Genomic DNA, 14008 nt, shown 5'->3' on the forward strand with positions numbered 1-14008 from the left:
GGGAGGAGGCGGCAGGGGAGCGGTGTGGCTCCTGCCGTTCTTTCAGGGGCCTTGCTGATGGGCCAGGTCTGACCAGCTCTGCTCCATAAAACCAGAAAGGGCAGGATCTGCAGTTCAAGGCCCCGCCCTCTTTTTCAAACAGCCTAGATCACATGAGTTCAGTACCCCAGACAAAGACAGACCCTTCTTCCCTCACTTCTGGTCCAGCCCTGTCTTTGAACATTGAGCCTATTGGGAAGATGGTCACAGACATATTTTTTCAAGCTCAGTTTCCAAAGAAGTGACCCAGCGTCTCTTCAGAGTCATTACTGCATTGGAGAAGTGACAAAGTGGCCACACCCAGCTCTGAAATTCAGAGGCCTTGCAGAAAAGGCATCCGGTTAGGGCCTTCCAGAAGTAGTTCCCTCTGGGGTTTGGAAGGAGCTAGCCATCATGCCGAGAAGGAGCAGAGATAAGTCACTTAAAAAATTTGTTCCTTGAGCGAGGAGGGTTGATGTGAGCAGGACACCCCCTATATGTTTAGGTGACAAGTCGTGGGCAGGTCGTAAAGTGTAGACTTGCTAGACAGCCGACACCAAGGGAAATTTTTGCTCCAAAAAATCTGTGGAACAGAACGGTGCCGCCCTCCGTCTCCTGGATTTATTCCCAGGGGCCCTGAAGTGCTCAGAGGACAGACGCATCTCTTTCTTTTGTCTTCCTCTTTGTATGTGCTGGCCCATTTCTGTCACACACAGAACGCCACCGGGAAGCCGCTGCACAGTGAGTGACGACAAGAAGGCAGTGGGGACATTGGCAGTGAGTTGGAAAGGTTTAAATTAAAAAAAAAAGTACAAAACCCATTTGGAAAGAACAATCTAATTTATTATTATAAGTTGCTATTACGAGTGCCAGAAGAATAGAAAAAATATTAGGTACGATAGAAACGCAATATAGCTAACTATTTCAGCAAAGGAAATCTGGTCATTTGTTAAAGAATGTTTCCTTTGAAAGAAGCTTTGACAGGGGCCTGTGAAAAGTCGGGGAGAAAGGTCAGAATCACAGATTTTTTAGAGTAGGAAGGGATTTTTAATTATTAAAAAGTCTTTCATGTCACAGGTGAGGACACAAAATTTTGGAGAGGTACGAAGTGACAAGATCTGGATGGGAACCTGGGGTTTCAGTTTCCGGTGCCTTTTCTAGTCGGCCTACACCGCCTCTCAGAACAGAGAGCACACAGAGGATAGACAGAAAGTGCCACCCAGGAACTAGCGACAGGACAGTGACGTGGAAACTGAGCCGAACGTGAAAGAACTGGAAGACGGCGGTGGAAGGGGACGGATGCAGGACCAGGATGACACAGCACGTAGATGAAAATGTTGTCTGTTCATGAGCTTGAAGAGAGAAGATCCATATTTTCTTCCAAGAAAATGAATATTCTTTCTGCCAAGTGTCAGGAGTAGGGAAAGCACTGGAATGGCTAAACTTGGGCAGTTAAGGAGCAAACAAGAGAAAAGAAAGAGGAAAAAATACAGAAATTGGTATAACATACAAGAGGAATCACAGATTTGGAGGTTTCAAAAAATGAGGGGTACGGGACCCTGTAGCAGAAGGTGGACCCCAGAGCACTGCCTCACGTGCCGCCTTTAGTACGAAGCTCCGGGAAACTCCAGCCTAGAAATCCACGTTTGCACACTTGCCCGTCACCAGGTGTCTTGTGCTCCTCCTCCTCAGGGCGACCCCACTCCCACTCACGGCTCCCGTTCTCCCCCCAGCTCGCCCATCCCCACGTCCAGCATCGGCTTCTCTCGGGTTCTCAGTAGCTGCGTGGACCACGCGCTGGACTGGACTAGGGGATCCACAAAATCGTGAGTGTCTGAATCGGGGCTCATCTTCTGTCTGCCACCCTGCCGTCGCCTGTCTTCCCGTCCACTCACTCAGTCCCCTGAGCCAGGACGTCTTCCTTCCTTCATTCTCACGCGTCCCCTCCTGCCGCCACGCGCCAGGCCAGGTTTCATTTCCTAACGAGGAGTCAGCTTCCTGCTCTTCCATGTCGGCTCCCCTCCCCGGTTCAGAGTCCCAGTCGCCTGGTCCTCCCGCCCCCTTTCGGAGCCTGGTGCTTCTCTCCAGGAAACGCCTCCTTGCAGGCCACCAGAAAGGCCACGCCGCTTCCCTGTCCCATTCGGCCCAGAGGGAGGACCCAGCAGAGACAGCAGGTGCAGCACTTCTGATGGGAGCTGGGCTCTCCCCGCGCCCCGCACGCATCCTGGGCCCTCGTCCTCTCCAAACCCGGCCACGCTCTGCCTCCCTGGGAAGTGCTTTCTTCTAGAACACGTTACCTCTGCCTGCTAACCTTTCTCCACACCTTTCAAGACCAAGCTTACAATTTTACCCCCTTGGGGAGCTTTCTCCCCTCCTGCCTGTCCCTATCCTCCTACCCTCCCAGCTCCGTCTTTGCCTGCATGAGTTACTTCTCCTTCCCCCGCAGTGGACCCTGAGCGCCTTGCAAGGCCGATGCACCTGCCTTCTCCGGCCTCGGGCACGAGCCCCTGACACGCAGCAGACCCCTAAGGAACGACTAAGTGCCTGGGGGAATAATGAGCGCCAGGAGGTTCTGGATAAACGGGAAGTGCTGGACGGCCGTTGGGCACACACAGACATAGTTCCCAGCTCCTCAACGCCTATGAGGTGTGAAATAATTGAATAATTTGCCAGTCAGGGTGCCTTTGCAACGTGATGCTTAAAGACTTCCATTTTTTTTCAGGCAGCGTAACTGCTTGTGGAGAAAGTCCCTCCTCCGGAGCTGGTGTCTGTCTTTACAATCACAGAACTGAGGCCAGCCCTAACCATGCCTGCGGGTACTCCCCTGTGCGGAGGAGAATGCAGTACACGTCAAAAGTCAAGTTGAAAAGCCAGGAATCTTTATTAAAGTAAGAAGGCACGAATGAACTAATCGCTCATTGAATATGCACACGTGGGTATGAACGGGAAGAGGAACTGCAGGGTATGACCGTCCTCACTAGCTCTAGATTATAAACAACCGCGGAATAAACTCATTCCTTTAGGTCTAAAAGGTTCAAGATTTGGCCATCCTATTTCTTGGTTTATGTTGGACATGTCTGATGTGTTCTGATCCTCATCCATTCGGTCTTCCAGATTGTAACTTTCCTGTAATCTTTCTGTTGTTACTGTAACTAAGTGATCCAGTCTAAAAACCTCTGTGAGTAAAACACTTTCTTCTAAGTTCAGGAAGGGTCCTGCTTGCCTTTACTAGAACTTGGTTCCTTCTCTCCTTTTCTACAGTTGACACAGAATGAGGTCTTCCTTCTAGCCGATGCTTGACACATATTCATTAAATACTTAAATTAATTAACTATTCCTTTAGATAAACTACAAGTTTTTTCAGCCTTTGCTTCTTACACTGATTTTCCTCAAAAGGCCCAGAGATTAAAAGAAAATCTTAATTTATATAACACTCAAATTATTAAAAAAAGATTTAAAGGGAACAAAACCTAGTTTTTAGCCAAAGAGCTATTTCTTTACATCTCCATTTTTCAGTTCTGGGGTCTCCCTTTAAGAGCCACAGATTTGTCAGGAAATCTGTTTTGAAGTGTGTGGGGTGTGTTTATGAGATGTGGGGGTGGATCCCCCAACCCTGGGAGAGAGGTCAGAAAAGAACAGTGGCCACCTTAGTTCTGGGCTTGTACAGCCCAGAGCTCCTGAAGCCATTCCAGGATCCTGGAACGCAGGTGAGGGGCTGAGGAGTTAGGGTGGCAAGAAGCGAGGGCCCTGAAGTTGCTTTTACTTTGAGATACAGGAATGAGCCAGAGATGCTGACTGTCTCCCGAAAATACCCAGCAGTCCATCTTCAGTTCTGTGATTGTAAAACAATAACAAACAATACAGAGTTCCCGTCCACTGGTTGTCAATGGGTATATTTCTTGCCCTGCTATCAAACAATCCTCCAGAATGGCTGGTATGTGTACCTCAGTCCTAGGATGAATCACTTGACAATCCCTGTGTGAGGCCCCCAGGCAGAGGGCGATCATATCATCCGTCTAATTTAGACAGTTGCGTATTTAGTTTGAAGAGGGAATTCAACGCTTTTGGAAATGGCATTTGCTCATTCTTGAACCATCCTGGAGCCGTTTTTCACACCTAGAACATTAATGTGCTGAATGGCACACACTGAGAGAGTTACTGTAGCTCTGTGCCAAGTGACGCCCTGCAAATTATACTAAGCATATCTGAGAGGTTTCATATCTTATTATGTATTGAGATATATGGAGAAAATATGATGAATCTGGTTTTTATTTTTGGAATTTTGTGATTAATCTGAATAACATACAATTTCCCCAGTTCCCTTTCTGCTTTGACACCAAGACAGAGCTAATTATTGCTTACAACTAGACTGCAGAAGAAAATTGGTTTAAATCTGGTATTGACCCAAGTATTGCCTTAGTCATGTTCGGGGTGATGTGTGAAAGGTACTTTAAACTTATGTCTCAGGGAATACACATTCTGGTTAAAAATTTAGAGCAAAATTATTAAACAGTTCAACCAAACAGCAAAAATGGAAATCAGCCACAGCATTTCCTGTGATTTTAAGAGATTTTCTGACAACATCTCTTTAAAATCATCCTTCATCTCTAGAATGCTTTCTTCCAGGAAGGCAGCAAGAAAGAAAAGGGATCTAAAGAGGGTGAACGACTTCTGGCCAAGACAGAGGCCTAGACAGACACGCTGTGTCTCCCTCCACAACTAAGAAGGAATACAACTACCTCAAAACTAGACACAACCAGAAGTTCCAGGAAATCAAGCTGCATGGAAGTCCAGCAAACAAAGATATAAAGAAGAAATACTCATCTAGACAGGTAGGAGGGGCGGAGAGGACGCAGTGTGGTGACAGCAGCAGCAGTAGGCTCGCAGTCACACATTTTAAAAAGTCAGGAGGGACACCTGCGGAGCGTCCCCAGCTCCTCACCAGACCTCGAAGCCCATGGTCCCAGCCCCAGGGAAAATCAAGCCTCATTGCTTCTGACTGTGCAGACCAGTGGGGGTTGGGGTGGAGGCAGAAACTGCCGGTCTCTCAGCAGAGTCCACTTGTTTAAAGGGCCCCCATGGTCCTGGAAATGTCTGCAGACCCACCCACTCTGGGAACGACAGCCAGGGCAGCAGCTAGAGGGGCACCAGTCCAGTGCGGAAGTGGGAGAGGTGCCTGGAAAAGGGGCAAGTGCTGAGCAAGCAGCATTGTTCCCTCTCAGACCCCTCCCCCACATGCAGCGCCACAACGTGGGGAAACGGGTCACTCTGTACTGATGAATCCCTAAGGCTCTGCCCCTTACAACGTAACAGGAGTGACAGCTCTACCTGGGATGTGGAGGCAAGCAAACACAGGAGCCTGCCAGAATGAGGAGACAGAGAAGTATGGCCCAAAAGGGGAAACGGATCAAGGTTCCAGTGGGAGAACTAATCGACGAGGAGATAGCCAACCTCACAGATGAGGAGATAGACAACCTAAAAGATGCAGAATTCAAAACAGGTGATAAAGATGCTCACAGGCTTGACAGATTTGCTTGAGTATGGCAAACGCATAAGAGAAGAAGTGAAGGCTATGCTAAGTGAAACAAAGGAAAATCCACACAAAACCAATGGTGAAGGGAAGGAAACCGAGGTTCAAATCAATGATTTGGAACATAAGGAAGAAAAAAACAGTCAACCAGTGCAGAATGAGGAAGCAGGAATTGAAAAAAATGAGGAAAACTTCCTAAATTTTGCGAAGGAGATGGACATACAGGTCCGGGAAGCACAGAAGGTCCCATGTGAGCTGGACCCAGAGGGGACCACACCAGGACGCATCATGACTGAGATGCCAAAGGTGAAAGATAAAGACAGAGTCCTGGGGCAGCAAGAGAGAGGCGGAGAGTTGCCTACAGGGGGTGCCTATAGGACTATCAGCTGATTTCTCAGAGGACACTTTGCAGGCAGGAAGGGACTGGCAGGCAGTATTCAATGTGATGAAAGGCAACCTACAACCAGGATTACTCTATCCAGCAAAGCTATCATTTGGAATGGAAGGGCAGATGAAGTGCTTCCCAGACAAGGAGAAGCTAAAGGAGTTCATCGTCACCAAGCCATTATTATATGAAATGTCAAAGGGACGTACTTAAGAAAAAGAGGATCAAAACTATCAACACTAAAAAGACAACAAACTCACAACTATCAACAACTGAACCTAAAAAATAAAAACAAAATCCAACTAAGCAAACCAGAATAGGAACAGAATCGCAGGTGTGGGGATCATTTGGAAGGTTATCAGCTGGGAGGGGGGAGGGGGAAAATGGGGAAATGGTGCAGGGACTAAGAAGCATAATTGGTTGGTACAAAATAGACAGGGGGGAAGTTAAGAATCGTATAGGAAAGGGTGAAGCCAAAGAACTTACATGCACGACCCATGGACATGAACTAAGGGGGGTGGGATTGATGGAGGGAAGGGGGTTACTGGGCAGAGGGGAGCAAAGGGAAAAAAATTGGAACTACTGTAACAACATAATCAATAAAATATACTTAAAAAAAAAGGTGAACGAAAAACCATCTCTAGAGAAGTACTAGAAAGTGCGCTGTGCTATTTTTAATGCAGTTTTGGCAGAAATAGTGAAACGTGCTTCCAACGGTTGAGTTCTTAGGGTGGATGCCAGATGCTGGGTAAGGCAAGGCCCCGTGGAAGACGGCTCTGTACTCTTGCTAACGCCAGACGCTTTCACAGTAACACACACATAAGGAGGACACAATGCGACACTGATGCCGTTCTATTCAGACGTGACTCGGTGTCAGCGAGAATGGCCACATTTGTCTGGTTTGCAGTGGCTGTCACTGAGTTTCCCTAGTTCTCGGCGCTTGCTGCACCCTGCTTGTATTTGGAGCAGAGAGCCCGTCGGCACTTCCTCTCCTCCTCCGGGCGCCCTTCCTTGATGGCCTCAGAACCGGCGTCAGTGGGAGCCGCGCGTTTGCCACGGGCGCTGAGTTAATTCATTACAAAGCGATGGTTCAGGAGCTCATTCTGAAAACGCTAAGCTTGAGTGAGGGACAATAAGGCACGCAAATGAGGAGCCAGAGACCCATAAACACCTGCCTACGTGTGAGAAAGCTGAAGCTCATTTGTCTGCTCTATAAATTTGAATGTAGCTCACAAAAGGTCCCAGCATTAGCTCCACAAATATGAACGTTCCACACATGCAAAGTCCCGGGACAGGAGAAATGACATGACCCGCCGGTGTGCGCAGACCTACCTATCAGCCACTGCGTGGGCTTCCCCCACGCTGTCTTCTCTAACCAGACAGAAGAGCCTCTAATTCGCCTCAGCACTTAGTATTTCAGGGACGTGCGCAAGCAGAGAACTGTGAAATGCCGTTCAGTGTTAAATAGTTTATTCTATTGCCCAATTCAACCCACTGGGTTTGCTTTTGTGTGCACTCAAGTGTAAGAACGGTGGTTCCGCTTTGGGTATGAACTTCGTAAACGATCCATTTTTAGCAGGTGAGATTTCTTTGGGTTTCCCTGGAATTGCTCTAGCCAAGGAATTACAGCATGTGAGAACTGTTTCTAAATGGCATGAAGAGCCATGTGAAACAGTCCCTCACCCTAAGTAAAGGGAGGAACTAGGCTTGTCACATCGTCCTCACGCAAGGGGAGCATCAGCTGGCCGGACGTCTTGTCTACTGCCAGCCCGTTGGCGGAAGAGGCAGTCTATCTAATGAGTTATGAATAATTATTCAGTTCATGAAGCATATTTGTCTAACGCGGAGATCTCAAAGCGGAGTTCCAACCCATTTGGTACCTACGGCCTGGGATACCTCCTGGCTGTATCACCTGACGCCTGCGGTAGTAATCCCGCCACCCCATTCAGCTGCATGACTCGGAACACTGGCCGCAGCTCACACCAGTCACAGCGAGGACACAGCACAAGACACAGAGGGCAGCTGCTGCCCAGAAGAAGAGGAAATGCCGGCTTCTGGACTTCAACGTCTGTGCACCCGAAAAAGTCACCCTGGCCCATTTTGTTGGCGACTAATGAGACTCCCAGGTTGGGAGCCAGGTGTTCTTCCCCCAGAGCGATCCTTTCTGATACCAAGTACAATATAGTGTGACTGCCTTTGCACACACAAAAATGTCTTCTGTCTTTATTCCTTAACTTGACACCCCCATTTCAGAAGAATGTGCTGTGGATGTTAATTCCCATGTTTGCTAATTATTTTAATAATAAGGCCAACTGAGGAAGTCTGCATTTTATAAGTAAAAGAGAGTAAACATGTAACATTAGGTATTTATTTTTAAAAAACAACAAAAATGGAAGCGTTACTATTTTCAGCGTTAACTATTGGTACGAAGAGGTCGGAACTGTTTCAGAAGGGAAACGAGCGTTTTTCCGTAAAATGTTCCCTCTTTCCAGGGAGACTGACTTGGCAAGAACTAGCTCTGGGTTTTATCACTCTTCTCTATAAATAAACACTCACCTGTCTATATTGTGGCTTATTTCTCTCCTCTTTCATTCACCAAACAGCTACTGGGAGAGTTCTACGTGCAACACAACATTCCAGGAGTTGTGGGAGCCACAAGGACAAACAGTAGTTTGCATTTTATGAAACACTTTCCAGTTTCATTCTGTACTCCCAGCGATACTCTGACACACCAACAGGAAATAAAGTTTGTACTGAGAAAAGGAGTAATACATTAAAACAGGTAAGGTAAGGACTTTGAGTTAGTTTTCTGTCTGCATTTATTTGGGAGGAACTATAGTAACTCTAGACTTATCAGCAGGCAAATCTGTTGATTTGAAGTCTTCTTCCATCTGTTTCTAATCTTGTAAAGCTTTCATCTCATGGCTTTTTAGATACTAGGCTAGCTAGGATGCTAGACACATACAGGTGGGAATTTGGGCTGAAAAGTTTAATTTCTCTCTGCAACATCCTTTGCAGAAAGGTGATTGTAGGGGCTGGTGGCATGAACATCTTAGAAAACAGGTGTCCGCAATTGGGAAAGGCATTTCTTTTCAAAGTCTTGTGGTTTCGGTAGGACCCTGACCACTGTCAGACCTCTCAAGTCCCTCCTTTATGAAATCATCAAGCACCCTGAAGGTCTAACTTAGACACACAGCATGACAAAGACAGGAGGGGACTGAGTTCTCGGTAAACATTCTGGGAGTCAACAGAGCCCAGGGCAGCCTGACAGGGAAGCTGAGTCCCCGCAGTCACCACTGAGACCTCACAGCCACTCATGCATCCCATTCCCGGCGCGCGAAGCAGAACTGCTCACTGTCAAGGCTCTGCTGCGTGGAGACAGAGGCTGAGCTTAGCCACCAACGACCTCAAGCTTCCTTGGGCCCAGGTGCCGCGGGCAGAACAGACGGTGCTGGGCGGGGGCTGCCCGGTGACCACACCCCCTGCTTTTGGGTACTTCTGGGTATTTCAGACATTGTCACATTAGCAAAGGTGGCCCCGCTCTTTCACAGCCAATCACCAGAAGGTGCGCAAGGAAGACAGATGACCACCTGCCATTCTGACGCGATGATTCTGAATTTGCTTAAGTGGCCTACTTTTCTCTTCGGTTTTGTAAAATGCATAAATATTTCTTAGAAATTTTTCAGTCACGTCTTTGCTGTAGCTATAAGGAGGAAAATGAACAAAAACACTGCTTCAAAAAAGCAATGTTTCTGTTAATTTTACTAGGAAAATTATTTCTGAAGCCCTAGTTTGTTAAACCATGATATTATAAACATCTATGTCTCTCTCTCTCTCTCTCTCTATATATATAAGGTTTATATTTGCTAAAACATTTTAACGTGCTCTTTGTAATAGTCGCCTTTAACTTATCGAGATAAAAGACAATAGGTATACTTTCTGTGTGTCATGAGTCTGTATAATGAAAATATGATTGTGATTTATTTAAGTTAATTATAAACTTTTATTCTTTAAAACAATGTTTGCCCATTATATCCACAAGAAGTTCTCGGAGGGTACTTATTACCAAGAAATGGGTCCCTGTGAGCCACATGTATATTTTTAAAAGAGATAAAAATCTCACATTTGTTGGTTCTAACTCCACCAATGGAGTATATCCCTTTCTCCAATTTTCCTAACTCGGTGAAAATTCATTTGCGGGCTATAAGCAAACCACTGTATCTGTGTGAGTAGTAACCCGCGTGCTGAGCTTCTGTGCAGCACCAAGTCCGGGGGACAAGTCAGGGCACATTCAGAAATAGCTGGAGCCCTAGACCGTACCTGAAACTTATTTCTGCATTTCCCCGCTGCGTTCACCTGAACCGAAACCTGACGAACGCCACCATCACTTCCTGCAGGTGTAATGATAGAAGCAGCTCTCCCGCCTGCTCTCACCTGATCCGAACACGTGTTCTGTGCTCTTTCCCTTTTCCTCTTTGGCGATGTGGCCTGCTATCACATTGAAAATGGGGAAAATAAGGGCTTCCCATTAACTTCCAATTTATTCCTTTCCTAGTGTGAGCCTAACATTTTAATGTAATTCCGTTGAAAGAGTTGTTCCTGTGACCAAATCATGCTGCTGGGTAACATTGATGTTATTAACAGGGACTCTGTCAGAAAAGAAAAGCAATTCAAGCTCCAGGAGAACTATGCTTTATGTATAAGATCCACTCCAGAAAAGTTGTACGGAGAATATTTGTCTATTGGATCCTTTTTTCTACTGAGTTTTATTATAATTCAGAGGTGCGCTCCTACAGAAAACCGTTTTGCTTCAGCCTACCATTACAAAAGTCACACTAAGGAACTCGGTATTCATTTCAAGGATTATTTTGCATTTGTCAACTGACACCTCTATACATCTAATTCCCCCTCAAGGTTTGTGCAGTGAATAAGTCATTGAAATGATTTTACACACGCATTCCTTGCAAAGTACATACACCATAAAATATTCGAGGGCTGATTTTCACTTCATTCTGATTGGCCTCTGAAAATTTGGCTGTTGAAATAGCATATTCCCTGGGCCCCTCTTCCACACATTTGGTAGAACACCCCAGCCAGATGAACATACTTTTTCACATGTGACCAGAAATTCCTGATTTGCATTTAGTGGTAAGATTCTTGTAAGTGCAGTTTAGATTCTCCAGTAACCAATTATAAAAAGTTAAGTTCTTCTATGTGTGTATGAGAAGAGGACCTGAATAGATACTTCTCCAAAGAGGACATACAGATGGCTAGCAGACATATGAAGAGATGCTCAATGTCACCGATCATCAGGCAGATGTAAATTAAAACCACAATAAGTTATCACCTCACACCTGTCAGAATGGCCATCATCAATTAATCAGCAAACAATGAGCGATGGCAAGGATGTGGAGAAAAGGGAGCCCCTGTGCACTACTGGTGGGAATGCAGACGGGTGGAAAGCAGTGTGGAGATTCCTCAAAAAACGAAAAGTGAGACTACCATATGACTCAGCAATTACACTTCTGGGTATTTATTAAAAAATAATCCAAAACACGAGTTAGAAAAGATATATGCACCCCTAGGCTCACTGCAGCATTACTTACAATAGCCAAGATATGAAAGCAACCTCAGTGCCCATCAACAGACGAGCAGATAAAGAAAAGATGATACATATATACAACGGAATATGATTCAGCCATAAAAAGAATGAGATCTTGCCATTTGCGACAGCATGGATGGACCTAGAGGGCACTATGCTAAGTGAAATAAGTCTCACAGAGAAAGACAAATACCGTATGATTTCTCTTATATGTGGGATCTGAAAAACAAAACAGAAACAAACTTACAGATACAGAAAGCAAGCAACGGTGGCCAGAGGGGAGGGGTGTCGGAGAGCTGAGTGAAAAAGCTGAAGAGGTTAAAGAAGAACAGATTGGCAGTTATAAAAATAGGCATGTGGATGTGAAGGACAACGTAGGGAAGGTAGTCAATAATACTGTAATAACTACATATGGTGTCAAATGGGTACTAGACTTATCAGGGGGATCACTTCCTAAGTTATGTAAATGTCTACTAGGTTGTAAACCCGAAGCTGATATAATATTGGATGTCAACTGGGGTGAAAAAGGAAGAGAAAAAAGGAAAAAAGAGTAGCATCCATAGCACTGATGTAATCATCAGCTAAGTTCATGGTAAATGTTTTTAAAGTTCCTCTTTAGTGGCAGGTCTCAGAATAGCCTTATCACGTGGGCGTACGCAGACCCACAGGGTTTACGCCTCAGACCAAAGCTGCGCCATGTTCTCCAAAGGTTTGTGGCTAATATATTCAGTCTGAATGAAGGAAAACGTTAAACTTTAGGCAGAGGTGGCTTTCCCAGGATGCTAATGGAAGTTGGGCCTCAGGGATTCTCACTCTTACGGGTCCCTTGCAAGGCCCTGAGTCTCATTCTGTCTTCTTTTTCAGAAAGAAGGAGTCAAAATTATAGAAGTTCCAGATCCCTTTAAGATTACATTATTATTTTAGGTCTTATCCCAGTATTTTATAATCAAAGACGAACGCTGATATACTTACTCAAAAAAGGTTGTCCACCCGGTTTCATCACTCTTGGTGGCCAGAAGGCCACTGTTGCCGTGGTAAGTAAACAAGACTAATTCCAGTCCTTGAGCGGTCATGCTTTTCAAACACCCGTTTGTCCCGATGGTCAGCCATATCACTTGGTTATCTGGGGACACCACACGAACGGGCATCCGATTCGGGTCCCGCCTGATCCTCAGGGTGTTGCCGTTGCTGTCGGTCACCGCGGTGATGTCGTTGTCATTGCTGTAGCTGAAGTTGTACAGGTAATCCCCCGTGACGAGACTCATAGTGTACTGGTGGGTGCCGTTAATGTCGAAGATGTAGAGTTCTTGATCGGTGGGAGAGGCCACTTCATAAAAGTTCATGGAGTTAAGCAAAGGCTTGTTCTTCGACACAGCGCGGATGCGAATGTTCCCCAGGTCCGCGACGTACAGGGTGCCGTCAGGAGACGCAGCCAGGGACGACGGGGCGCTGAGCTTGGCGTCTTTGGCGTAGCCGTCGCCACTCTGATAGCAGTCACAGTTGGCGTCGTTTTTGCAGTCGCACTCCGAAGGGGTGCCCGCGACCAGGGAGATCTCCCCGTCCGTCGTGACCTGCCGGATGCGGTTGATTTTCTTCTCGTCGGTCTCCGTGATGTACAGGACCCCGCTGTAGGACACGGCAATGGCGGTGGCCGACTCCAGCGTCGTCTGGACCGCGTGCTTTCCCACGGAGTACTCCACGCCCGGCACCTGGCAGTGCATGGGCCTGCCGGCGGCGATGCGCACCTGCCGGTTCTCGGTGATCTGCAGCACCACGTTGTTGTCCAGCACGTAGATGGAGTTGTCCATGGGGTTGATGGCGAGGTCCGTGGGCCACTCCAGACGCACCTGCGCGGGACAGGAAGCGGGCTGGCTGGTCAGTGACGGCCCCGCGCGTAATGGGCCAGAAGACTAAATTAGGCCACTTGACGAAATTAACCTTAATGTGATAAACAGTTCCAAAATTGCTTTTTGAATAGCTACAGTAAAATAAACCTCGAAAGTCTGAGCGAAAACAAATGAAGCAAACGGCATTTTACTTAAAAGTGCAGGTTACTGAAAGATTTGCAAGTGACCGCCAAAGAGCTAATGAACCTCTAAGGAGCGAGTCACAGATCTCAATGACATAGGAACACACGTTCCTTTTAGCAGAAATAACCACCCAATGTCAGGGCTTTCTTTTCTTTTTTTTTTAAAATTAAAAAAAAAATTTTTTTTTAAATGTTAGGGCTTTCTACGCTGTAGATCCGCTCATGTTCTACTGTGTTTTCAATAAGGCCAACGGTAAAGCTCCCAGGTCTAACTACAAGTCCCTGGGGAATAATCACATGGGGCTTCTCTACTACCCAAGGAGCTCATGCAGTCAGAAGATGAGCGATGTAAGGAAGCAGTTCTGTTCTTTCTGGACTATCTGCATGCTGCCACTTTATCGGTCTTTTATTACAAATGCTTAGATTTCCTAGTGATAACTGCCT

General features: G+C 46.4%; 1 protein-coding gene across 1 annotated transcript in view; it reads right to left on the reverse strand.

The window, feature by feature from the left end:
- The window catches only part of TENM3 (teneurin transmembrane protein 3), a 296626-nt gene that overhangs the window by 25112 nt on the left and 257506 nt on the right, over positions 1 to 14008 (reverse strand). Inside the window, exon 20 of the mRNA XM_090258721.1 lies at positions 12508 to 13382. Within this exon, the coding sequence (XP_090114847.1) occupies positions 12508 to 13382 (875 nt within the window). The remainder of the gene's footprint in view (positions 1 to 12507; positions 13383 to 14008) is intronic.

Source organism: Furipterus horrens, unplaced genomic scaffold (genome assembly GCF_987537825.1).
Source record: "Furipterus horrens unplaced genomic scaffold, mFurHor1.1.pri manual_scaffold_12, whole genome shotgun sequence".
Lineage (NCBI taxonomy): Eukaryota > Metazoa > Chordata > Mammalia > Chiroptera > Furipteridae > Furipterus > Furipterus horrens.